The 27,622-nt window shown below is 49.8% G+C and overlaps 2 protein-coding genes across 2 annotated transcripts in view; both read left to right on the forward strand.

The window, feature by feature from the left end:
- LOC126570189 (fibroblast growth factor receptor 1-like) overlaps positions 1-25,759 on the forward strand; it is a 30,645-nt gene extending 4,886 nt beyond the window's left edge. The window contains exons 3-5 of the mRNA XM_050227766.1: positions 22,968-23,149; positions 23,238-23,433; positions 23,548-25,759. Of these exons, the coding sequence (XP_050083723.1) occupies positions 22,968-23,149; positions 23,238-23,433; positions 23,548-23,878 (709 nt within the window). The 3' untranslated portion in view covers positions 23,879-25,759. The remainder of the gene's footprint in view (positions 1-22,967; positions 23,150-23,237; positions 23,434-23,547) is intronic.
- A 257-nt stretch (positions 25,760-26,016) lies between these two features.
- Positions 26,017-27,622, forward strand: part of LOC126580920 (SPRY domain-containing protein 7) — a 1,765-nt gene continuing 159 nt past the window's right edge. Inside the window, exons 1-2 of the mRNA XM_050244271.1 lie at positions 26,017-26,389; positions 26,467-27,622. The exon at positions 26,467-27,622 is cut by the window's right edge and continues 159 nt beyond it. Coding sequence (XP_050100228.1) covers positions 26,287-26,389; positions 26,467-27,092 — 729 coding nt within the window. The 5' untranslated portion in view covers positions 26,017-26,286 and the 3' untranslated portion in view covers positions 27,093-27,622. The remainder of the gene's footprint in view (positions 26,390-26,466) is intronic.

Below are 27,622 nucleotides of genomic sequence, written 5' to 3' on the forward strand. Positions count from 1 at the left end.
AGTGAGCCTTCTGTTATGATTTCTATAAGGTTCACATAGTAAGCCATGAAAGCTCTCAGTACAACATTAGAAGATGGATAAAGCATGGATCGATGGATCACAATAATGGCTTGTGCTAGAAGCGAAGATGAAGAAATGGATTCCAATTATAGCATCGATGGTCCTTGTTTACGCTAGAGCCTCAGGACTGCAGTCCCCCTACAGTCAAGTATTCTCCTCGTCAAATATTACGGTTCTGCGCCCATCCCGGAACGGAAGACCCCTTTCGGATAATTGTTTATTCTCTGCATCGCTTCTGGTACACAACTATGACCTCTCAACCTTGATCCTGGGACTGACAACAGCTTCGCACGATTCCACGCAATCGAGATGGAACTTTTTTTAAGTACAGTTTCATGTTTACCATTTTCGCACGAACAACCACCACCATGCGAATGCGAATGCTAATGTGGTGCGCCTTCCGCGAATTGGCTATCCTCGCCTCTGGAGAAACTTTATCCTGCCATCCTGCGACGATGCGCAAACGGTCGATGCGCGCAGGCGCCATCAACATCGCCCCCTTTCCCCTGGCGCCACATTTCCGAGTAGTTGGCTGTCCAATAAACTGTGGCGAGCACGAAAGGCACGGCTGGTACGGGATCAATGATGCTTCTAGAGACACGGAAGTACTTACCTAGAGCGTTAACTATCGCACCTGTTACAGTTGTGCTCTAGTATCGCGCAATTGCGACTCTTCGAAAAGTTTCATTTGTGTCACAAAAGTCCACTGACCAAGCATACTCGTATTATTCCTGGAAATCATCTCGGCTCGGTTTACGCAACAAACGAAGGGAGGAACGGTAGAAGTGGAGCCGATCCAACTAGCATCGACTCATCGGAAGCATCGCAGAACGCAGTGCAAAAAGCTATTATCCGTTTGCGGGAAAAGTAGGTCCCGTGGCGTCCCGAGATGGAAACGAACCGGAGCGACTAACGAACCCGTGGGAATGAAGTTGAAAATTTGATTAACGCAGCAGCGCCAATACACGGGGAGCCTCTAACAACAACAACAACAACAACAGACATCGAATCGGCGACCCGGACTCGGGGCAAAGGATCAGAATATTTACCCCAAAAATGCTCCACCATGGGGGTGTGCTAGCGTGTGCGCGCGTGTGTGCGCAGTTCCGGATTCCAGAAATTCGCTCGTCCACCAGAACGAGCAGAACAACGTGCCCGGGACTTCGGAGAACTGAGATGGCTGGAATCGTGGAATCGCTGCAGATAGACGGATGGCTACACTCGAGCATAGCGGAAGGAAATAATAAAAAAGAAATAAAAAAAAGGAGCTCCAGAGCGTGCGAGACCCACACTGGAACGATAATGGACGGGGACACAGCATTCCAACACTTCGGGAAGTGGTTCCGTCGTGTCCCGAATGGCGGCAAACCTGCATTGCTGCCTGCCTTTAGAGAAGGATACCAGGGGTGGTGGGAAACGCGCACGTGAGCGTATTTTTGTATGTGTGCGAGTGCCGATAGTGATAACGAGAAAGGATCTCTCGGGCTGGCGGAGATAAAGGTCAGCACAGAGGTCGCACGGTAGGTAGGACTCGAGACATTTCCCAGTATTATCTTCCCGTCTGCTTGTTTATCACGTATCAGCAGCAGCAGTAGTAGTCTTGTGTAACCTCTGTTATGCTGCCGGTTGGCTTCATCGATCATTGCTCGTTATTTTTCCAACCAAGAAGAGAAGTCCCTGAATCCCATCTGGTGGTGATATCACCAACAACTCTACTGCGGCGCTTTGTTTATCAATCATCGCCTGTGTTTCACTGCACTTCTAGCACTTCGAAACAACGGCACTCTCCATGTGCTGCAGCTCCGTTCTGTAGCACTACTTCCGTGTTCCAGTTGCTGCCAGCCGGTGGAGGTCCTTTTAAAAGTTCATCTCAATCGGCATCGGTCCGTGCGGAGTTACACGGATTTTAACAGCAACCCCGGCAGCAGCCCGGCCAGAGCCTTTTCCGGTGAAACTGCGCTACGGAACGCTACACTAGCCCGCCTACCCGCCTCTAGCCCGGGTTATGGAACAAATTTGCTGGCGAGAGCAGTTGGTTGGTTGGTATGGGTGCGTTTGGAAGAAAAGCGCTTAAGCTGCCCATAGACGATCAACTTTATTTGTCAATGTTTCGGATGCAAGAATTGCGTCGAACTGTCATTTTATTTTTATTGCTCATATGTGGGCATAAATTGGCCTAGTCCTTAATGTTTCATCAATCAGGGCCACAGACGCATCGTGTTCGTTAATGTGACCCACAGACTTTTTTGACACAAGCTTCAAATAGCCCACACACGATAAATATATTGGTGTCAATCGACTTGCATGCAAGAGTTGACAAATAAAGTTGATCGTCTATGGGCCGCTTTAGAGTTCGAAGAATGTGCCGTACGCAGAATTCCATCTCTCGGCCTCGTGTTCCCTCGCCAAGCGACAAGAGCGATGCTTTCATTTCAGCTGCTGAAAAACCATTTTCCACCCCTTTTTTGCTCCATAGAGGAGGGGGTGTGCGTTCAGCGGTGTGCAGCGGTGGAATACACATATTTGATTACAATCCAATTATTTGCGTTTTTTTTTCATTCATCAGGGTCCTTGTGAGTATTTCTCGCGAAATTATTTCCATCTACATTTCTGCCCCACCCACGATTGGGGTCCGGCTGGGTGCTGGTGCCAACATACCAATACCATAATTGTGTTTGGTGAATGTGAAATGAAAAGTGGTCCTCTTTTAGGTCATGGTGGTCAATTGAATGTTCAAACATGCCCAGTTGCATCAAAATGAATTTTAAAAACAAACACACTCCACATTGGAATAATTACATTGTGCAACTCGACGGACCAACGTATCCAATCGATGTTCGTGCTAATTGGCTCGTTTTGGAACTCTCGAACCTCGAGAGCGATAATTGCGAGCCCCCAGGGGGGGGGGGGGGGGGGGAACGAAATAATTGGTGGCTGGCGCATCGAAACCCCCGGCAAGACACAAAATCTAATTAATTAATTTCATTATCTACTCAAGTACTACACACTCACACCTCCCCTTGTTGGTTGGTAGAGAGTAGCTTTTAATCAAATTAAGTTCAAAGTGTGGAATCTAAATGCTGAATGAAAATGAAAGAAAAAGGACCTCTCGCATCCCCATAAGGTTTTGTAATATCTCGCTGTGACATTCCACGTAGTATCGATAATCGGTTCAAATTCACACATACATATATATTTGAACTCCGGGAGTACCGGCAGCTGCGAAGAGCAGCCTGCAACGGAGTGGAGCGAACTGCAAATTAGTGGTTAATGTAATTTATCATCCCTTTTCTTTCCCTGGCCGGCATTGAATTATGACGATAATTTCCATCCGTAAATTATGATAACTGCCAGGAAAGAGAGAGAGAGAGTGAGAGGCAGCCATGCACAACCTTTTCGGAGTGATCTTTTGCGCCCTGGACATTTCAGGGTTCTCACATACAGGCATTAAAATCATCATGTGTCCCTTGTCAGTACTCCGCACTCTATATATAGCCCATCATCATCATCATCATCACCACCAGCACCACCGTGGGCAACATTATTATTATTGTTTGGTCCCCCCATCAACCCTTTTACATCACGGACAATTGCTGCTTGGCTGAGTTTTGGATAAAAATAAGGCCCCAGGACCACGGCCGAAAAGCGCAGCTTGCAATTGCAACTGCAATTGATTCCCGGGACCCGGTCTCATCATTGTGCTGGCCACTTTTGCGTTGCGTTGAGTTGGAGAGTAGTGATGGATTGAAATGTTTCTCACAAATTTCAACCACCTCGTGGTCGCCGAGTCACGCGATGCACATAAAACATGGCAGGCGGTGATCTCTGATGTTAAAGACGAACCCGAATCTCGCACCATAATTGCATTTGCAAATTGCCGTGCCGTTGGTGTGCTGCATTCACTCAAAACGCTCACTATAAACGGTGTACGAGAACCAAACGGTAAGAACGCAAACCCGGTGAGGGTCCATAAATGGTCACTTCGGGCATCGCACCGTGGATCAGGTTTTTGTAACCGGCGGAGCAGTGGTGCAGCCTGCGTCGCCTGAGGGGGGGACTAAGTGGTGGGTACACCAGAGAGCGCACGCCCGCTGCAACCCTTGCATTATTTTCGGCCAAAAAGGGGTTTCCTGCCATTTTCGTTCCTCGTGGCCACAGGGAACACGGGCCTCTGGTGGTGAAACCATAAGAAAGCGTTGATGAAGCAAGAGCGAAATGGAAATAGGAAGCGGTGGTTAGAAATGTATAATTTCCCTTCCCTGAGCGGAGCAGAAGTGGGCTTCAAACCGCATCTTGCGCCCATTTTCGGAAACCCACGGGCCACGGATCATGACGACGGTGGTGGTGGTGTTGCCAATTGCCTGGAATTGCCCCGGGGGCTACGCGGTTCAGCGGCAAGAAACGGAGCAAGATTTTCGGTTTGCAAAAGGTTGGCTGTCTGCTTTTGACGTGTAGTGGTTGATGGTGGTGGTGGGCGAAGGAGCGCCCAAGACACGACACTTACAGACCGGTCGGAAAGACAAATTGCCTCAGGCGGAAGACTACGGTGCGCGTTGTGAATCGGTGATTGATCGATCGATCAAAACGAACACAAAACGTTGAAGACGTCCTAACGATGTTTATGATAGCGAGCGCACAGAGAGATCGTGATGAGTGTGCCCCCGCAGTGATCACGATGTAGCACGGCTGTTGAACGTCCAGTGATCTTCTTTGCGTACCGTACGTATCATTATGTGTTGCAGCATTTCTTGGAAAAAACATGGAGCGAGAGAAGAGTCCAGAATGTGATAACCAATTGCTGCAATTTCGTCCAGCATTTTCCGAAAACAGAAACACCCTCCCTGGAATCCCTCCAAAATTCGTGGCTTCGAGTGCCGTTGATTGCAGTGCAGATTGCAACTGGCATACGGGAATACTGCTCCCCGGAGTGCCAGTGCAGGCTAGTGATTAGCTTTGCACAATTTGCCCCTTTCTGCATTTCGTACTCAAGTCGAAGTCAAGTTCTTGGAAGCACAATTTACCTACCAAGTAGCAATTTGAAGATGGAAATGGTTTTTCTTTGAAGTGATTTCTTTCCCCTTTTTTTCTTTCTCTGTCTCGCTGTTGGGAACGATGCTGTTTGTGGATGGAAATGGAAGAATTTTCCCTTCCAATACACTCGACTATCTGCTCGAAGCAAATTCAAATCGGAATCCATGCTTCAATTCATCCAAAAACTGGTCTCGGACACAGCCAAAGGTTGTTCCGACCAAGGGGCTTGCGTCAGTGGTTCAGCGGAATTGGCTACCGTGCCCGTGGCGTGTGCTGCACGTGCGCAGACCACCTTGGAACCTTTCGTACAAATTATCCTTTTATTCCCCCTGAAAAAAGGAACGATCCCCTCCCTCGTGGTTCCCTCGTTCGGTTCTTAACGCAAAACTCCATCATCGGCGGCCTCCTTTCGCTTGAATGGTGGCCACCAGCAGGTAGCTCCAGCTCCAGCGTTGGCATCGCGGCGCAATTTTCGCGCTCTAGAGGAAAAACTGTGATTGCGTTGTGCAACACACCACGGAGCAGAGCAGCAGCAGCAGCAGCGGAGCCCCGTGGCTGGAGCGCACGGGATTTTCCCAGAACGCCAGAGCAAAATTACATTTTCTTCCGGGAAACTGGAGCGCGCTAGAGGAGGGGGCAACGGGATTGAAGATCGGTTGTCTGCCTTCTGTTTGCATTCTGGAATCGCTGGCTCCCTAGTTTTTGTCGGGGGGGGTTTTTCCGAAGTTTATGTGTGCTTTTTCGGGAAAATTCCGTTCTCGGAAGTAGCATGTTAGCAAAATGGAAAAAAGGCAATAAATTCAAGAAACATGTTTGCCCATCGATGGTGTGAACTAGCGGGCAATGCTACAATTTTGCTCACAAAGGAAGAGCCACAAACATTTGACGTGCGAAGAAGGTGTTGAACCTCTGGTCTGTTTCGCGTGCATTCGCGAAAATCATGGCCCAGAATAGTCCAATACGCCGAACGCGTTATTAACGGGAAGTGTCTGTTTGGTTTAAAATTCATGGAGGGTGCCGGAAGGCCGGAGCAACAGTTAGTATTAATTATTTGTTGAAAAAGTAATGTTTATTGATTTTTCCTTTCTTGTTTTGTGATGAAATAATTAACGAACGGAAAGGGGGGCGTGTTTCTTTTGCGTGGGAACCGGTACACCTTTCGTTTGAAAGCAACGCCGCCGATTGATTCGACCCTTTGAGGGGCCACTTTGTTGGAACCTTTGAACCGAACTGATTCATGATCAAGCCGAATGGCAGTGAATTATGCATGTAGCGCAGTGTTAATAGTGTCAGAGGTACACTATCATTCAACTGTCATGGTTTTGGGCATAAAGACCCTTCTCCGTAGCGAGTCCCGGGTTAATAAACAAAATAAAGTCAAAGAATTAAGTGTCAGTTTTGGTTATTTTTGAGACGAACAATTCAATTCCATTGACAACTCATGATACCCTCTCTTCAGGTCATCGACCAGCACTACATTAGACGACCTACAAAAGAAGTTGGTCGAGGAAAGCTTTCGCAACATTTCCACTTCGAAATCACGCAACATAACTTAATTCGCGCCGGAATGACGGCCAGGAAAGAAAGAAAGGATACCATTTGCCATACTTTTCGTCCTGTTCTCGTCCTCGATTCAAGGCTTGCGTAAGAGGAGCAAAAGCTCAACAAAGCGAGACTCAGGATGTTTCGGGGCCCCACCGGGTGGCACTTCTGGGAAGCGGAGGCGGGCGGGCGAAATTAGAATTATTCAAATGTTGCGTAAGCCAAATTTAATGGATTCCCGGAAGGCACTAGCGCTTTGTGCCTGTGGGCGCCGTTCAATGGTACGGCTTCTTCTTCCCCGGGCAACAAAAAGCCCACCCGATTCCGATTTGACCTTCCGGGGATGGGATAACGTGGTGGGGAGACAAGGTTTTTTTCGGAAACACATGAAACGCACCACTGACCGCCGATGAGATGGACACTTTCGCTGAGGACGATCGTGTCCTCCATGGATGCATGTTTTTTTTTTCCTCCAATTTTCCAACCATGGCTGTATGTGTGTGAGGAGCGAGTGAATTCGCGAGAGGCTGCCCTCTGATCTGATGAGATGCAAATCGTCTTAGACATCTGGCGAGGATTTTACTTGGATACTGTGCCATTGTGCAGCGCCATCAACCGACGTGGAGGCCATTCTAAAAAAAAAACACATCTTTTCATTTATTAATGGCCGCCATTCCCGCCACAGGACTTGAGCAGCAGTTGGCTGAACAAACAGAATAATTATGCTAATCTTTCAAACTCGCCCATATCCCCATGAAATGTGGGTGGGATCGCGAGCGAGAGATGTGATCGAAGGTGGGATGCAGAAAGTTGTAGGATGAGGTCCTTCTGAAGGTTCTTTTCTTCAAGGTCACGCAAAAGGGTGCCCCATGACCGAGTTTTCCACGCCCGTCGGTGAATGATGGAATGGAGACTACTTCTACTTATCCTCCTACTTTGTGGGTGCGGAATCCGAAGAGAAGAGATTATTTGCCGGGTCATGCCGGTCCTTGCAGCTGACACAGTCCGACGTTCAGGTAAAGTCGTCGTGAATCATTTCGCTCTTTTTTCGCTTCCTCCCTTTCCTCATCAAACCGTCGTGGTGCGCGTCGTTGGTCGGTCGCGAGAACCACGGGCGGAAGCAACGCTACCAGAATGGCCACCATAATGCGTGTCGTGTGCTTACCACGCCGGTTAGGTTTCCGGTGGCGAGACGCTGGTTCCGCCGCTGCGCTCCGGTAAATGTCGTTTTCTCTGAATCGATTATCTTGGCATTCGGTGCGCACGTCTCCAACCCCATTCCCCTTCCCTCTTCTCGTCGGTTATTGCAATCTTTCTTGGCACCGAGCACCGTTCTTGGTTTTCGCATTTCGCATTCGCTCGTGCCTCTTGATGCGTGATTGTCTTTTCTTCGCGGAAGCCGGCACACGGCGACCGGCCTGCTGCTTGGATCTCCAAAGCACCGAAAAGGGATGACACAAGAGCGAGCCAACGAATCGACCCGGTTTGTTTGAGTTGCAATCATAATAATTGGCTTACGCGCCGTCCCAGCAGGCGGGGTTGAGCAGGCCCTGCGAGAAGGCGATCCTATTTGTTTGCGTGGTTTCGTCTGCGTTACTGCGAACTGTCATTATTTGGAATCGGAATCCGATTGCTGAATTACCCTCTTGATTTGTCCCATTCATTGAGATCGTTCATCCATTCCACCGGGTGCCAGCTGTTCGGTTTGGATCACGCTGGAGTGTTCCGGAACAAGCACAAACAAAGGAACCTCTGATCCCAGGAGCCTCATTAAACACTTCTACTCCAACTGAACGCCAACTTTTGCAGGCAAATGAGCTTCGTTCTCACTCGGCGGGAAAAGTGCTTCGATGCATCCGATGAAGAAGAATAAAAAACAGGTCATTCATCATCGCAGTTGCGTTGCGGTTGCAGAAAACATGAAACGATGCACCTACACGGTGCACCGAGAGTGCTCGAACGGATTTCGTGGAAATCCGTAGCCACAATAATCCATTCGCCGATCCACAGCAGCGCTCGGTGGTTGCAGATCCGGCCGGCAGCGGCAGCAGCAGCAGCTGGCGCATGATGAAAATTGGTGCGCTCCCTTCGTTGCTTCAAAAAAGAGGAAAAACGATGCAAAAACCATCGACCATCGACACGGTACCATGGTTTCTGGATGTGTGAGATGTGGGGGGGGGGGGGGGGGGGGGGCGGTTCCCTTTCACGGCGTGGCTTGCGGCGAACGGACGATATTGCATTACGCTGCATCTGCATCTGCATCATCATAACAGCAGCACAGCAGCACCAATGTTTTGACCACAACATGGTGTCCTCCATCATGTTTCTCTCGCTCTGTTTCTCTCTCTATCTGTCTCTCTTTCTCACACACCATCTGTGCTGTGCTGGCCACCGTTCTGTTCCCTTTTGCAAAACGTAATTATGTTTCGAACTTCCACGCGAGTTATGATTGAGTTTTATTGAGGTTCGCGCATTCACCGTACACTCGTCCACCTTTTATTGTGGCCGTTTGCGTTTGTTTGCGAATCATGTTTGCTATCCCCCTCCCGTGGGATCTGCGGACAGAGAACGATGTTCTGTCATGTACCGAGTGCCAAGGCTGATTGCTGCGATTGCGATTGTAGCCGATCCGATGGCTCGAAGCATCGTCACGTAGTAGTCGGGGTTTTATTTATTTACAAATTTCCCAACTGCCACTCCCACCGATGGCCGCGTTTTTTTCCAAATCCAGACACGTTTCACTTCTAGCGCCGCGCATCAGAACAGTGAGGAAAGGTCGATGAATACCGTGAACTCCACAAACAAACGCGAGAAGACAGGGGGTTAGTGAGTGCGAAATGTGACTCAACCTACGGTGCTGGACTGGACCAGAGTAGCCCCCACACAGCGCTCGTCTGAAGCCAAACAAAAGCTAATAATAATGGTGCACAGATACCCGGGTACCACCTACATCAAGCTCCTAGCAGAATCATTCGCACAACCGCTCATGGTCCTATCCGGATCTCCATGGAGGCGCTAGTGATTGCTGGATGACTGGACTGGGCTCCCCCACAGCACGGCTCTGCATCAGCGCGCAACAGCCTGGCAGCAAAAAACAAACGATTTTCCGGGAAAATCTTGCTCCCGGCAAACACATTACCGCGCACCGAGGGACCCATGACAAACGAGTTGATGAAACAGCATGCAGATGCTGGCGCAATGGTTGAGAGTGGTTGGCTTGTTGACCGATGTTTTCATGTGGCATCCAACCGCGGACTGGGATTTCGGTTCGCGTCATATGAACACAACCGTATTATGATGTCAGCGAGGTAATGAGCCGTAAAGCAACAGCATCAGCAGCAGAGCTAAACTCCGCTCTAACGTCTTACTCATTCCCGGTGACTCAGTGAGGGAAGCGCACGAAAAACCCCGAGCACCGATGAGTACGCCAGAGGCATTTACGCGAGGAATCGTTTTTGCGAATACTCTCTCTCTCTGTCGATAGTCGTGTTGTTGTCTTCACAAAAAAACACTCACAAATAGGGGCTGGCAGGTGGTCACGCGTTTGTCGACTGTCGATTGTATGCTAATCATGTGGCGGCGGCGAACAGGTGTCGCAATTGAGTGTCGAGCCGTTGTATATGGACTGCTACCTCATCCGCATGCCAATATAATTAGCTACTGACCGGTACTGCCTTGTGATGGGACTGGTTAAGTCCACTAAGCAATGCCCGGAGAGGAAATCCAGGTACCTGGATGTTCTTTTTAAAGAAAAAAGAACATCAAACTTTATGGACCAACCAAGAAAAGGTGCACGATCGGCGAAAGGACAACAACAGGGAACAGACAAGAATGGCAACTTCCTTCTTCTGCTGTCTGCCAGCAATCTTGAGCATCTGCAATCTCAGGTTAAGCTAACATTTTTACACAAACCAACCAACCAACCACTTTTCGGAATTCGATGCTGCTGGGCCGGCTCTAAACAACGATCAATTACCGACCATTGAGACGAATGGTCGCCATTAACAGCAGCAACCGAGCAGCAGACCTGATCTGTAAGCTGGCAAAGCGGTACACCAACACCGATGCAAAATGTTGCCGAAGTGGAAAGCTGTGGAAAGCCGGTGATGCAGTGAAGGGGAAGAGTCGGTGCGTTCCCGGAATTTTCGGCAGACTCCGGTTTTGGGCACCGGTTGGTGGCGAGTTTGGTCCTTGGCCAAGGAAGGTTTCGCACCTCTTTCCAAGAAACCCTACAGAGTGTGCGCCCCGTGGTGCCTTTTGATTGTTGCAACCAAGGTAATGGTTGGTAGTTACGCTCGGTCGGTAGAAAGTGTGAAATGCGAATCCTTGAAGGTCCCTTTGTTTTATGGTACCTGGTACAGGCGGACCCGGGAATGCTGCGGGACCCAGCACAGAGTCTAACGCTGGTCTGCTAATACTTGGGCGCTAGATCATCGGTCAGTCCGTCGGTGGGAACTCTCTTCCTCGTATGGTCGAGGCCGCTTGGTCCTAAAGACATGATTAATCATGCCTCTCGAGCATACCAGCCCACTCAGAGAACGGTCTGTGACCGCCCAGAAGCAACCGGCGCACTTCTTCAGACGAGCAAACGGTCTAGCTCCCTGTTGCTCACTCCGCCGTTAGATGCTTGCGAGATAGGGGAAGATGATGTCCTTCATGTTGTGGTTCTGTACCGTAATTATACAACAACCGGCCGTTGGTGTTGGTCCTGGATATTGAGACATTCCTAGCTTGTTGGCCGGAAAGTCCTCTGTCTGGCCGCGCACCATCCATGTTCGTCATTTGTTTTTACTTTTGTTTTCGCTCCGCTAGATTTATCATCTCTTTGGCCGGGGAGGTGATCCCCGGGCCGCAGGTATATATCTCCTACGATGAGGACGACACCGACGACGCCGAAAACGAAGAGAAAAGGAAGACGACGAGGTCGACCTCTTCATCTCTCAGTGCTGTTGCCCCGCTTTGAGGTGGCCTTCGCTCTCTAACAAGACCCTGGGCATAAAACCCACCCGATTCCCGAGAATCCAACGGTCGGTGCGGTTAAAACGAACTGCTCAAAAGAATGCTACCATGCGGGGCCTCCATGGGCCTCGGCAGGGGTGGTGGCGGTGTGCTGACTGGTTTCTCTGTTTGGTGAAGATGAGAGATCGGTTCGCGAGATTAGAGATCGGCTGGCTGGCTGGCCGCTTGTGCGCGGAGACACTCCTTAGCAATGACGCGCCTTTCAAACGTGCGCTTTCTCGCTCTCAAGAACTCTCTTCTGGGCCGTGCAGTGGCCATCGCTGGTGCTTGTGAACCACATTTCATACTTCACCTCTCGCCGCATCGTCCGTTCCTTGGGTCCATTGTTTCCAGTGGAGGTCGGAGTCGAACCCCAAGAATTCGGCAAGAGCACTTTGCCAGGTTCTCGAAACGTGGACGCGGCTCTTGGGGGCGATGAAAACAAAAGGTTAAAAGGAGAAGAACGACGAAGTGAACAATGGTGATTCGGGGCGGCATTTCCTGTGCAGTCTGAGAGGGGCCCTTTTTCTTTCCTTTGCACTCTCTGTCCAAGGTCCTAAGCTGCTTCCGAAAACCGTTTATCCTGTTGTTGCCGTCCGGGAACAATCTCGCCGGTGGGGATTGGGTTACTCCGGATCATCGGAGGAGGACCACCGGATTATTGGGAAGGAACACCGAGCCGCGCATTCTTCTAATCCTTGTTCTCTTGTTCCGCTTTTTTGCCATTTCTTTTTTTGCAGGTAAGAACCCAATCACAGCCCTTTTTGCCAGAAACAATTCTCGTGCTGGACGCAGCAGACACGAAGACGGTGGCCATTACTTCCTGACTCGCGGATTCCGGTAAAGTAATGAAACGTGATCGATGATCGAGCCGCGCATTTTCCTGCATGCAGCTGCTGACAGTGTGCGATAAGCCACTGCCGAAGCCTCGTGGTTTGCGGATTTGTCTTTCCCATAAATTTAACGAGCTATAAGAACCGCGCAAGTTTATTATGTCTCGCACTGCGGGCATCAAAAGAGTTTATTATGTCTCGCACTGCGGGCATCAAAAGACTCTCGCGATGGGGACAGTGTCTGTGGGACCACACCACGCTGTCGCTGGCGACAAAACAGAAATCAAAACAATCCATCGCGCGCGAACGCGCAACAACGCGTGTGGTGGGTACATGTCTCAGGTTGTTTCTCGAGACACTGGAACACCACGACACTACGATCATCGCGGATCGCGCAGTAAAAGAAGATCCAAACACAAACCAACCCAACCAAGCGAGCGAGCAAGCGAGCGAACGAGGTGGAGTCTTGTTAATCGCCATTACTGACACTCGGTATTTCTCACACTCGGCTCGCGCAACGTGGTCCGTCCGTCGGACCGGCCGCTTGAATGGGCCAGCCACTTCCAGGAATCTCGGGGTCTCCCTGTCTCTCGGTGCGCGATCCGCACCCCCTATGCTCGCTCTTGTGCTTCGGTGAGATGCTGCCCAGGGAGAAAGAAGGAAAGATGGGAAGCAATGTCTGAAACATACACCCAACCGAAACCGAGACACCATAATCAACCGGGCTCGTCTCTGGAGTCGCGCCGGGTCCGTCCTCTGGGACTGGGACCATCCACTACGGGGTCTGCCTCGTTCGTCCCAAGAAGTGACGAACGATGACGATGCTGAGCATAAATGCTGCACACGTTCGTTCCTGTTCTCGATCCTCGATCGATCGAGCGATGGTTTGCGTTTTGAGCGAGCATCGAGAACTCATTCAAGGATTCTCGAATACTTCGACGGCAGTATGGAATCCAGCATCCAGCAGGTACAGTCGGTCGGTCGGTCCCACGGGACCGTTATCTTGGTTGATAATGAAGGGGGGGGGATGGCAATCAATGGGACAGCGTGTGGCAAATATCCGTCGTCCGGTATCCGGTTAGATACGGGAGTTTTTGGCGGTTCTTCTCGGGGCCAATTTGCCGTTGCATTCGTGTGCGATTGCGTGTGAGAGGTGGAGCGGCAGATGATTGCTAACTGGCCGCTTTCTGCGAATCCCGCTGCGATGCGCTGGACCAATTTGGCGTGACGGGCATAATTTGACGTGTTTGGAAGAACGTTTTCGACTTGACGTAGGCATTTATCGGCCAATTTTTTTTTTGCGAGAATCGTGCGGCCGTAATTGAGGAAAGGAAGGCTACAATTTCAACCAATTCTAGTGCGCTCGTGTGTTTGTTCCTGGTTCTGGAAAGTACCACATCCAGTTCCATACGTGGAGGCCCACAATTCTTGGGACTTGCATTACCCTAGAGACTTCAGTGACAGTCCGGGCCAGAACAGTTCCCGTAGTAGGTCCCAATGGGATCGCGATGATGTGTGTTACCCTGCCGGAACCAGTATGGGATTTGTCTGCGCATTCGCTGATGACGCGACCACACGCGGAACTGGTCATCAACGCGGCTGCTACTCTTCGTCCTTGAGTGATTCCAGGAAGTTGTGACCGGCGCCTTCGCCGGTGCGTGTTTTATCCACCGCTGTTGTTATGTTTTTTTTTTTATGAAATTCAATCCCGAGAAATGGGCGAGATAATGAGAGAGATCCAATTAGGGTGCTAAAGGAGCGACAGCACCAGCCGCACCAGCAACAACTCCTCGTGCTCGTCTTCTCGGCGACGATCCCGTGGGAGATTGCATATTCAGAGTCAACGCCGCTCGTCTACAACTTCCCGCTTTCCTGTGTCCGTCCATCCAGTGCGTGTGGCCGCCGTAATTCGGGACAACAGCATAAACGGTCGCCCTCTGTCGCACCATGGCAGCATCGTCATAAAGAAGCTAAAGACATCGTTGACGCCGCCACCACCGCCGACATCTCTTGAACCTTTTGTTTTATGTGTTCACCACATTCTCGGAATCCAATTGCTGTGGCCCGAAAAGACTGTCCATTCCGACTAGCTTCACCTAGCCACTGGCCTGTTAGTGCACGCTGCACTTGAAATCCACGATTAGATCTAGTTGAATTTTTTTTTCTTCCAGTTTATAAATGCGTCAGCTATCCGAGACGCCATTCCTAACCTTACCGTGGCCTTGATGGTGAGGTAAGCAGCCGTTGCCAGTGGTCTCGTGGCGAGAGTTGATGGGTTCCGAGTTTTGTTTATCTATCATCAACGGTTGATTGCGGAACCGGTCTAGACTAGGTTGCTCTACTAGCAATAAAGGATCCCCCGGCGGGGACTCAGTACGCCCGTAGTGCATGCATTACATGATTTAGAATATAATGGTCCATCGTCGACATAAAAGCGGAGCGGAATGTAAATGGTGCAGTTGGGTTTGACCCTTTTCCAGGAGGCACCACCGTTCGACCTTTCTGCTTGTTGCGTATCCGTATCGACGGACGGATATTTTTTTTATCAGCCACTTCGCGGAACTAACCCATATCTCTACCACCCGTCTTGTCTGGCTCGGACAGACGACAGCGATATGGAAGGTGGTGGTGTGTATGTGTTGCTAGTAGATGCGCATAGTGACAGGAGCGATAGCATGTTGTATGACAACTTCATTCTCAGTATTCCCGGGGACATGTAGGAGCTGCAGAAGCAGCAACCCACCACCAGTGGTCAACAGCAGGATAGTGCAATTGTTGCACGAGGATGGCTCTGAACCCCTGGGGGGCGATAATGAGCATATCGTCTGCTTCGGTATTAATTCCTGGGATCGACAAGCCCGATATGCAGCCTGGTGTTTCCCCCAAAAATGAGATCATCAACCGTCTCCGTATCTTATCATTAGCCAATCTTACTTTAATCTTCTCACCAGAGCCGCCAATAGTCAAAGCTCGAACCCTAAACCCTCGCGTTCCGGAATTCTTGGAAACGGCTTTTGGCGTATCCAGTGCAGTGCGTGCTTCGTTATCTCTCTCGCCACCAGCGCAGAGCAGTGGTACGGAGCGCTGGTTTCTGCTTCGGCGTACGCAACTCATTTTAGGCTTTCGGGGGAATTACAAAATCTCGAAAACTTTTCGTAGAAACGTGGAAAACCCCCCGTGCACTCTGTTTGCAAGTCCTGGCTTATCGGGCAACGTCGCGGTATCATCCACAACACATATTATGCCTATATTGAGGATCTGATAATGATGTTGATAATAATGAAGAACCATGCGCCGTCAATCAATCGCAAGCCGCGCGAATCGCGCGAAAGCCGTTGGTGTTCTAGGAACCACGACCACCACTATCGCACCTTCACCCTCTCTCTCTCTCGCGCTCTCTACTTGCTGGTGGTGCACCTTGATTATCGCGCGACGTACATTCGTTTACTCGTTGCTCGTTCGATTTGACTGACTTATATTTACGGAGCTGCTGCTGCTGCTGTGCGTGGTGCTGCCGGTGCAGGCCCTGGAATTCGTAGAATTTGAGCTAGTTCGAGGGCACCTTCTGTGCACAGCGAGTTCTGCGAAAACCATTATGTTCATTACGGTTTGGAAGGAGTGTAGTTGGACCGCCCGAGAGAGAGAGAGAAAGAGGGGATAACGAGGATGGAAGGGGTAGATAATAATTATCAATAAATATCGGTACATATTTACATTACCGTGCACAGACCGACCTGTCCATCCATCTGTCTTTTACGTTTGTTTTGCGAGATTACTTTGCAATCGAGTGGAAGGGTGGGGCTGCTGGAAGTTGGCCACCACAGGGACACGCGCGCGCACGAACAGTGTGGTCGGTAGCTGCAGCTTGATGCAACGGGTGCCATGTTTCATGTCGCTTTTAATGATTGGCGGCCGCCCCGTTGGTGGTGATGGTGGTCGCGGTTACTGACGAACGTGACGGTTGGCCCGGGACAGCTGTGGTCTGTATATGACACGGAACTTGCTAATTAAATGATTATTGATTGCAAAGTTCCATGCAACCGAGAGGACACGAGAGGTTGGTGCAGGCCATCAGCGGTGTCGTTGTGTGTCTCTCACTCTCTCTCTCTCTCTCTGGCTCTCTGGTTCTCTGTGTCAGCAGTTCAAATTCCGCGGCTGTAGTGGTTGTTGTGGATTGCAGTCCAACATTTGTTGATCTGTAAATTGCAAATCTCCACATGCTCTCGCTACATGGCGCCTCAGTTCTCGGAAGTGCCCGCTGTTCTAATTGTGTATTGGACCTGTGGCGTTGATTTCGCCGGTGAAATGTCTCGGCCACGGAAGGCACATGTTTATGATGTTGATTTGCGTTCTGGAATTGACGTGCTGTGTTCGAACAGAAATTCACGGCATACTGCGTTTATGACAGTCGTTGACAATCACTTTCTACAATTCCTCTCGTCTATGGTGTTTTTTACTTACTTTACTTATCCGGCGCTACAACCGACGAGCGGTGTTGGGCTGCCACAGAAGATTCCTTCGCCGCTCGCGATCGAGCGCCGTCGTACTCCAAGTTGTAATTCCTGCTATTCTAGCATCAATGTCGATATCGTCGCTCCACCCGGATTTAGGCCTATCAAGCCCTCTCTGTCCATCCGGAAGACCTAAGAAGACTTTACGGGCTAGGTCGTCGTCTACCATTCTCCGGGCGAAGTACGTTTTCGGCTGCCCATCGTAGCCACGTGCTTGGTGATCTGAAATATACAAATCAACATTTTTTTGGAGAGATTATAAGTTTATCTAGGTAGCCCCGTAGAATTTCTGTTGAATTTCCAATTTTTCGATTTTTGGCATCGGTTTGAAGTAAAAAAAGTGATTGATCAATAATTAAACCGGGTTCGTCGCTTAGTCTTAAGGGGGCAAGTCTTTTGATTCCGATTAAAAACGGTTCATTTTTGACGATTTTTTGTTAGAAAACTATCAACCTATAGCTTCTTTTGCAAATGCCATAATAAACTACAACTTTTTAAGTATATTTGGTCTGGTTTTGGGGACGATTTGTTAAAAATTCCATGTATGGCATCAAATTTAGGAGTGCATGTCTGAAAAAATGTACTTTTTTCGATGTACCCATCGCAGCTGCGTGATTGTTGGAGCAAAACTCGCAAACCACCGAGAACTAGTTGACGCTACGCTACCGTAGATAACACTTTTCGTTTGGAGCCCCACCACCAGCTGTCCACCACCACCCGGAGGCCTCTATTCCTCCTCATGGAGCTCAAAAAAAGCAAACTCAAACAATTGCCATCGGTGGTGGTGGTGGTGGCACGCGGCGGGATTCCCCGAAGTGACGACGAAGTACTGTAGTTCGGCATGCGGCATGCGATTCACCCCAAAGGCTTCCGTTCTCACGGGTTCTGTTCCCCGAATGAGTCTTTGACGGGCAGAAAATCCCCGCACCGCGAACACTCAAAGCCAAGGCAAGCACACTGTCAATCGTGTCACCGGCCATTTGCCACAGAGCTTGGTGGCCGCAGAGAAAACTGCAAACTTGCAAGCTGCCCGGGCCCCGGGGGGTTTCGTCTCGGGTTCTTCCGGTCCTCCGGTCGCCTTGTTTACCGTTGCAAGCAAAAAAGGGTTGGGTTCCGGGGTGCTTCATCGAAACCGAATACCTCTGGTCGGGTTGCTTCGAGGCGAAGGAGGAGGAGGAGGAGGACCGTGCTGTCACTGTGAGGTGTTGTGGATCGGACTGCCTGGCGGCGGCCTGGTGTCAAAGACGCTTTGCCTTCGGTACAACAAACAGAGCGCTAGGGAAACCTTTCAACTGGGATACGGGCAAGTCCAGTCCAGTCAGGTCAGCGTCGCCGGTACCCTGCCACCACCCAACAACTGCGACTGTGACCGGGGGGATTGTCTGGCGCTCGCTTGTACGCTTTGGTCGAGTTGCTGTCGGTTCTGGTTCTGCCAACCAGAAGGAAGGTGAGACAGAGAGAGAGAGTGATCCGACAAGAAGGTGTTGTATGTTGTCCGTGTTATTAAGAACACTTTAGGGCACATCAAGCCGCTCTCCACCTGCTCCACCGCCTGCCGCTTGAACAGAGCTCTACCAGAAGCAACCGCCAAGACCGCCTAAGGGTGTGCAAAGTCGGCGACAACGCTGAGGACAATATTTGGGGCAAAGTGGTGTCCAGGGAGAGGGGGGTGACCCATATCCAATTACACCGGTCGGTGGAGCGATCTGTTTTACCTCATTGGCCCATCATTATTGGCATCCAAATCCGAGCAGGTCTTTAGTGCGGTTTACATCAGAAGTCAACTCCCTCCCCGTAAAGTCGCCGGCATGCTGTGTCACGCTGACGGTGCGGTGCTGCTGCTGCCGACCACGACGACGACGACGACGACGACAACGACGACGAAAGGGATAAACACAACGCGAGGGGATCGGTTGTAATCAGAGCTTTTTGTGGTTAAGAAGTGTTGGCAGTCGGGCGACTCAAGTGGTCCCCCGAACGGCTGTCCACTTTTCAATGCAAATGAGCCCCACCGGTCCAGGAAAGGAAAGGAAAGAGTGCAGTAGTGTTTCTGCGGGTGTTGCCGGTTGGCAGCGTCAAGCAAGCGGTCATACACCGCGGGTCGTTTAGCGATCGTATTCCCATGCATGCTGGTGGCGCTGCTCCTCCGCCGGTGTGTGTCTGGGTACAGTGGTAGAGTTCTGCTCACCAACCGGCAGTTGGCGGCAGGTTGTGTCAGTCAGTCAGTCAGTGGTCTCCACCGTCGGCGATCGTATCGAATTGCTCGTTTCTCACACTTTTTGTGCCGCCACAGAATCCTCTCTCTTCCTGAGCACACATCCAACTATCCGAAAAAATCCTTTCTCAAGAACAATAGCACATACTCCTGGTTTCAACCTTTACGAACCTTTACTGTCGCGCCATGTTTAATGGATTTCATCGAGTAAAGTCTCGTTAGAGGATTTTTTAGAGGCATATTAACTCTTTACTTTGCTTCCGACGCAAAAAAAGAACTGAAGCTGCAGGCCATCAGAACGTTGAAGATGATGCAGACGTGTCGATGCTAGATTTCCGAAAATTCAATCGCGTCGCGGACGCTCCCCCGAAGACCCCGGACCGCGTTGTGCATACCGCGTTTGAATATTCGGAATCGGCACGGAGGACAACAGTCCAAGTTCTCGGGAAAGATGGCCAGCCATCGATAAGCCTCGTTGGTTTGGTGACCACCGACCATTGGCGAGCTCGAACCCAGCGGGCCAATGTAGTGCACCGCGGCCGTGGAAGCTGCTTCAGATTTGAACTCAAACGATTGCGGTACGGTCCCAACAGCGTTCACCGTGGATGCAAATGCTTCTCTTCGCCACATTAAAGGAAGCGTTCACCGCGTTAGTGGAATAAGAGAGACGCTTCCTCTCCGTGCTCGGTCTTTGCATTCGATTTTGTTGCCGGGTCTGCCCGTTGGCATGACTGTTCCTGGCCAGGCTACTAGCCAGCATCAGCAAAGGGTTAGCGAGCAGCAGCTGATTTGCGAAACAATTTCAAGACAATGTCCCTTTCCACGAAACCGAGCGCTGCTCGATCTTTTTCTCTTTTTCTACCGCAAAGCGACCAAACCGACTGGGTTCGTGTGGCGACGACGACGACGACGATGATTCGCGGTAACCAGATTACGTGCCTCGTTCCGTCGCTCGTTTCCGTTTTGACGCGGCTATCCGTTCATCGGGTGGGCGCGTTTTTTTTTTTTGGCGAGTTTATTATTATGCAAAACAGAACCGAGCGCAATGGTCTCCGCCAATGTAGACGGTGACGCCGTCATCATCATCATCATCAACGTCTAGGCTCAAGGCAGCAGACGGTACGCTCACGTGTCCGTACTGCGTGATACTGGGACCCCCCCCCCGGGGGGTCCAGAGAGGGTTTTTGAGCGTACAACACGGCAGCAAGGCACTGATTGTGCCCGTGGTCCGTTTAATGTGGAAAACAAGTAAAATTACTAATAAAACGACCAAGGCAACAACAGGGCCGCCGGGCGAAAGCGGATGTTTGGCCGCGGTGCAGCTTGACCGACGCAGCAACATGAATAGACAAGGGATGACATGTTTTCTAAATTGCTACCAGATAAGAGAGAGAGAGAAAGTCCTGTTCACTCCGCAGCTTGCCGCTTGCCGCAGATTGTCACTCTACCCATTTTTGGCGACATTAGGAGACCAATCAAAATGGTCACTACGACGTAATGTCCGTCGCTGGCTACTACACTGTCATTATGAGCATTTTTTTACAGTAAGTCGATGGTATACCGATGTAATTGAATCTAGAGACTTAATTCGTGTTACATAAAAGGCTAAATTGAAAGAGAATTTTACTTCAACTAAAACATGACAAAGTTTAAAAGCAAATACCGCTTAAATACATTTAATGATGTGGGAAGCTCAAGTACCGTCGAAGAATCCATACAAATGCATCACCTTCCGGCAACAGTACTCCACGATGCGATCGTCGACCAATTTCCTCATCAATCGATACAATACGTATCGGTATCGATCGCGAAATCAGATGAAAGCCACTTTGCCGACAGTATGCTGCATCCAGCGGCCGTTGCGCGGTAATCTGATCCGGCGGCAACGATGTTGTGATTGCTTGCGATGGCTAAATGTTTTACAAACAATCGCCCGTTGAAAAGGGAGAGCGATGGGCGTTACTACCACTCCCTCAACACATCTGGTGAAGCATCTGGCGGGACAGCAGCGGACTGCACGCACCAGTGTATCACGTAAACAGCGGCCATTGGAATTAGCGGCTTTGTTGGCGCCTTGTACTGCTTCCCTTCTCATAAGTACTTTTGAGCCAATCTGTCTCTACAATACCGCAAACTCCCATTTGGGTACAGATTTACAACAACTTCTCCCTTACACCCCGAATGTATGGTTCCTCTTTCCTGGCAGGTGTGCTGTAAAATGAAAACTCTTCAGATCAAAGAAAGAAGGACGTCATTCTTATGCTCTACTTTCACGTGTTGCTTTGCATCGCATGCCTGTTTCGTCTTCGAGCTCCGTTTGCCTTTTTGGTTTCGATTCCCCTTTTGAGACGTTCTGAAGGCGCTCCCCAAATTCTGCGAAATGTTTGCGTCGATTCTGATGCTGCGTCTAGGTGATGCGTTGCGCGTATCACTGGCATTCACTTATCTATCGCTCCAATCAAGCGACAGTGGCGCGAGAAGTGCCGCGAGTAATACGAGCACAGAAATATTCAAATGTGATTACATGATAATGTTGTTACCGTCACCGTTCGCCCTCCCTTGCTCTCTCGACTTACAGCGAAGCAGTTGAAGTGTAATCGAACCAGCTCAAGGGTATGACTTTGAAAACTCGATTAGATCAGTCATATGGTCGTATAAATAAATTGATGAAGCCAGGAGAACGGAGTGGACCCACTGAAGCGGCAATAATAATGGCGGCTGATGATGAACGGCAGTTGACGCGTGCAAAGCGCCAGCAAATTAATGGGTTTTTTTCGCTCCCTTTCGAATCACTAATTGATGGTCCGGAATCGCAATAACGGTGGTGCTACTAACCCTGCATCCCAGCATCGACTCGTATTTGCAACCGTTGGTGATACTTCTGCCCCGCTACAAATTGCACCTCCCAGACCCAGGGGGGTTCGCATGGATTGTTGTCACCAAGCGCATTGCGATCGTATAGACGACTGCTGAACGGAACATTCATTCGTTCTGTTGTGCATTTAATTCAAGTATGTGTTTTGCTTCGCTTGCGGCAATAATTAGAACATTACCAGGGCAACCGGATTCTTTTTCTTTATGATTCGAATCGAGCAACATTACCAAATACCAAATTGATGAACAAGTAAGGCAGGTGGGCGATGAGATACAATAATTTCAATCTATTAAGTATGCTTTAAACAAATACCTTTGTTTACGAGGAAACAAGGGGTGCATTCTGCGCCAACTTGATAGCAACCGGCCTACACCACGTAGGGGGGTAGAGGATTGCCAAAAGGGTTTTGTATCGTTTCCATATCAAACGGTTTCGCCCAGTGGTGCGATTAGCAACCGAACTGCTGTTGTTACCGATAGAACGAACGAATATCGTTAATGTTTGCTTCTTAAAGCGGGCCTACCATTTTGAAATTTTGTTTGTATTTTTCGCATATTTCTGTTTTTCCACACAATTGCGGCCTAGAACATGGGCATGCGTGGCCATGCTGGTACAGTACGCAAACATCAATTATCTAATTGCTAGCAAACTCGACGATTTATCAAATGTGGAACCTCCCCTTTTTGATTTCTGAGAACACGGTTCGGTTCGTAACGCAAATGATGATTTAACTGCCCGTTTTACTTGCCCTGCAGCACACGCAGACGGAGCAGGATACTCGGCCAGGCCGCTCGGTCAAACTTCTTTCGCGCCTGCCTTGCCATGCGCCACGTACACGTGTCCGAAAGATTACTAATGAAACTTCGTCATCCCGTTTCTCTCCCCCCTTTCCCTCCTTGCAGGTTTAAGAACGGAAAACCACATCCCTGGAGCAAGGACGTGTCCTCGTTCATCGTGTATCCGGAGGCGGCTAACCAGACGATCTACAGCCCACGGCTCGAGGAGAATGACGTCGGCAACTACACGTGCATTCTGCGCAACGAAACGCACACCATACACCACAACATTGAGCTGCGGCTGCAAGGTAGGTGCATCATATCAGCAGACACTGTGCTGTGCACTTGCTAATCACGGAACCGGCTCTCTCTCTCTGTCCCTCCATCATCTTACAGACAAGCTAGACAATCCGATGCCAACGTTCCGGCCCAAAGATCTGACGGTGGACGTCGGCGAAAGCGTCCGGTTCTACTGTGAGGCGTTCGTGGGCAACCTCTATCTACCGGACGCCACCAACCAAATCCAGTGGATGCAGATGTTTGACGACAAACCACACTCCATCACCGATGGCGAACAGGTGAACGTGACACGGTACGTATGCCTGCCAAAAGCGCCACTTAGTACCTCGTTGGCCTTCAACAATGTAGCTCTGACCTCATTTTGTTCTCCCCTTCCCCCCCCCCCCCCCCGCGGGCGTTTTTCCAGTGAGGAAGGCCAAATCATTGGCTCGTACCTGTCGATACCGATCATTCAGGCGCACCACTATGGCCGCTACCGGTGCCAGATCGTGTCCGGCAACTCGGCACAACCGCTCGAGCTGAACGTGCTGCTGTCACCGATCGAGCTGAGCACCATGAGCGAATCGCAGCTGTCCATGCTCGTCTACATCACGGCCACGTTCCTGTTTTTGGTGGTCGTGCTCGTCTTTTGCATCCACCGGACGGTACAGCAACGGGCCGCCGGCAAGAAGGACAACAATAAGCTCTGCTCAGCCTCGTTCATCGCCGGCCATGCCGATCACCACGAGAGTGTGTAAGACCGAGTAGGAAGCGGTGGCATGCATGCATGAGGGATGGTCAGAGGACGATGGTCCAGCAACCAGCACCCGGGGGAGTCCGGGGTGAACCTCTTCGATCCTTTGACAACCCGTCCTCCCACGTCCCACGTCATCACAGGAACCCATTAACATCCTAGAGAGAATACTCTCCTTATGGTTCTTCCGGTGATTGGCTTGGCTTGGCGAAAGATAAAGACGAACGCGGCTAAAGGACGAGGTGTTGCAGGGCTCTATGCTGTAGCTGTTGCTCATGCTCATGTCTCATGTCTGTGCGTATGTGTGTGTGTGTGTGTATGTGTGTGTGTACATGAATGTATTATCGGCCACTGCCTAAACACTGTTATTGTGGCCGACCCCGTATACTACTAAATCCTGCGTGCTCGTACGCTGGTGTGTGATCTTCTTCCGGTTTATGGTGCCGGATCTTTTGGTCGGAAAGCAAAGCACCACACGTCTGCTCTCTTCGAATCGCTGAACAGAACTTGTTTTGTTGTAGCTCGTCCGGACGAAAAATCCACAACGATGTCCCCCCATAGGCCCGAAACCGCAGCAAGAAGAAGAAGCAGATACAAGTTTTGCTAAAAGCAATCATTAGATTTAAGCAAGGAAGAGAGAGTGTAGGAGCGCATAGTGAGAGGGGGGAGGGGGGGGGGGGGAGAGGGAATGATAAAAACCAAGATAGACTGTTTTGTGTGGCCAGTCCAGGAAGGCACAAGAAATTTTGCTGCATCCCGGGAGAAATAGGGCTTGTTTCAAAAACATAAACTAAAACTCTCCAAAATGCCACAAAGCACCAGAGGTAATTGTGTGGTGGTGGATCGTTTCCTCTGTAATCCATAAAATATGTCACTGTTTATCCAATGGTGCCAGGGATACAGCGGATACGTGGTCAGATTTAATGCAAAAAAGAATATCCAGCATAAAAACCCCCTCTTATCACCCAAACTACTCGCAATAATGGAAAACTAGCATCACTAAACAAACGCAAAAAAGAGGGGAGAATCGTACTAAAGAACGTTGCAACTAAAATACAACAGTGCTTATGGATCGGATGCTACTTATATAGAACACACTGCACCCTATGGAGAGAAAAGCCAAATGCATGGTGGAGGTGAACCTTTCATCTTCTGTACATAAACGGAACGGTTGCGATCCTCGTGATCTCCAGGCGAGCGAGTTGATCTCCGCGAAGAACAGTGACGGCTGGTTTGTGCGCCGGCTTCTTGCTAAACGGTTAATGCTTTAGCTAAGTACTTTATTTATTGATGAGCGATTCGTTCACGTTTTCCGTTGTACAAACTAATCTAATTCGATGTGAATGTATGGTAAGCAAACGAAGCGAAAGCGAGAATAAGAAACTGGAAAATTCATAAACACTATTAACGCTCCAGTGGCTCCAGTAGCAGAAGCGAAAAATTCCTTCGGAGCTATGATAGTCGCACAACTGCCGACAGCTGCCGCCGTTGGATTAACAGTTGATTTCGAAAATCTTTGGCATGGTATAGGGGTAAAGTCCGTGATGAACGCATTATGTATTAAATTATTTGTTATGCGCTTAGTTTAGTTATCGAAATCGGAAACGAAAGCAGCGGAATTAAGTGATAACGCGATGCTGGGGTGAGTGTGAGCGTAGGGATTGGAAGGAATATCGATTTTAACCACGATACTACGCAAGTGGTAGCGTACTTTGTGAAGACTCATAACACTCCGCCACAGGAAAGAGAGTAAAACGATGCGAGCCCGCGGAGAGAGCCGGACATTGGCGGCAGAAGTCAGTGCTGGACAAAGACTACCGATTACGTATTATGATCGATAATCAAATTTACAGTGAAATAAAATGTCTAAAATTGTCGTAAGGAATTTTGTGCATGTGTTTGTTTGATATTCGCGTCATTAAATTGAAAGAATCTCTTGTTAATTCTTAAGAAAACACGCAAAAACTTAATTGTCCGGCCATTCAGTCGTTACCGACGGTATTTACATGTTTAAAGTTGAAAAATGTGGTTCAAAACAATACTCCTAGACAGCGCAATAGCGGTGATTGGTTTCAGCCGTTTCCGCCAGGGGTAGCAAGTGAGCATTTTGACAGCTGTCAAGACGCTGTATGTGTGTGTGTGAGTTGTTGTTGTTGTTTAGGTCTCTGGTTCCCGTTCCGAGTTCCGAGGAAAATCGCAGTTAAAAGTTGGCGCTTTTCGCCTTTTCCGTGCATTATAAGAACCCTCTCGTGCTCGCTCTCGTTAGATAAGTCGCGAGGCTTTTTGTTAAGCATGACTTCACCTGTTTAGGGAACAACACTTTCGTTATCGGTTTCTAAAACTGTGCAGTAGTTAATCTGCAAATTACTCATTATCCGGCCTAACAGCGGCTCGTTCCGCGATCTGTGCAATATGTTTTGTTGTCTCAAAAATTGCCTTAATGGCGTGCTGCCAGCGCAAACGGTGCACATCAAGAAATCCCACAACCCCGTCCAGCTGGACTCCGGCCATATGGGTAATAAGCGCTCGGTCTGGGAATTCCCAGCGAGCATCATAACACTTTCGCTTATCTCCCTCTCTTCCGCTTTGCAGGCCACGAGGTAGTGATAATAAAGAGCGGGTTGCGTGCCTGCGGTACTGGTGGCGTCCTAGCGAATGCGCCGCTCGTCCAATCGAAATCATATTTTGAGGTAAAACTGCAGCAATCCGGCCACTGGTCGATCGGCCTAGCTACCCCACAAACCGATCTAAACCAGGCGGTCGGAGGAAAGGATAAAGAATCGTGGTGTCTTACCTCAAATCACCTGGTGCTTCACGGCGGCGAGGCCATCCATCGGTTAGAAGGTAGCACGGCAGCAGGGGCATCAGCGTCGGAAGGCGATCCGGAACATACCACTGATGGTGCTTCGTCGGTCGAGTTGATGACACCTGTATCGGCACCAGTTTTCCCTGCTGCAACACCGGTTGGAACGGTGGGTGCGAACAGCACCGGATTACCCCAGGAAGGAGACACGATAGGGGTCGCGTACGATCACGTAGAGCTAAACTTCTACCTGAACGGCCGCAATCTCAACATACCGGTGCTGAACGTCCGTGGTACGGTGCATCCCTGTCTGTTCGTCGACGACGGTGCCATCCTCGACATAGTGCTGGACAACTTCACGTACGGACCACCGGCTGGCTTCGAGCGGATTCTAATCGAACAGTCACTTCTTTGATTGCACTACCCGCTGGCTCTAGTTGGCTTGGCAGCAGTTATGGCGCTTCCTCGAGGGTCCCAGTGTTCGATGCGAATTTCGGAAGCGCTCCACTCAGCGATGATCCGTTACGCGAGCGGATATCCGTTTCATTTCCCTTTTCTACTAACAATCTGTCGGTACGCTTCGTGAATGTTGAGTAAAAATTCTCTATGAAAAGCAGATCATTGTTAACAACAGTTGAGTTACTAGGATTACCGGTTGCCGGGGTTACAGTCAAAGAAGCCTTCCCTTATAAATTCTTGCCTGTGACCAACTACCACTAAAAAACAAAGAGTGCCAACGAGTGCTCATCTGGCTGGCTGTCTGCCCTCTTTAGCTATCGCTTACCTCAAACCGTAATCGGAAAAATCTATGTTATAAAGTGAAAGGAATGAAATGGAGTAACAACAAATTGTCAAGGCGAAAGTTATATCGGCATTCCCTCTAATCGTACTGTTAACTTTCCTACTATCTCTATCTCTCTATCTCGCGCTACCTGCTGCTTTACT

The sequence above is a fragment of the Anopheles aquasalis genome, chromosome 2, assembly GCF_943734665.1.
Source record: "Anopheles aquasalis chromosome 2, idAnoAquaMG_Q_19, whole genome shotgun sequence".
Taxonomy (NCBI): domain Eukaryota; kingdom Metazoa; phylum Arthropoda; class Insecta; order Diptera; family Culicidae; genus Anopheles; species Anopheles aquasalis.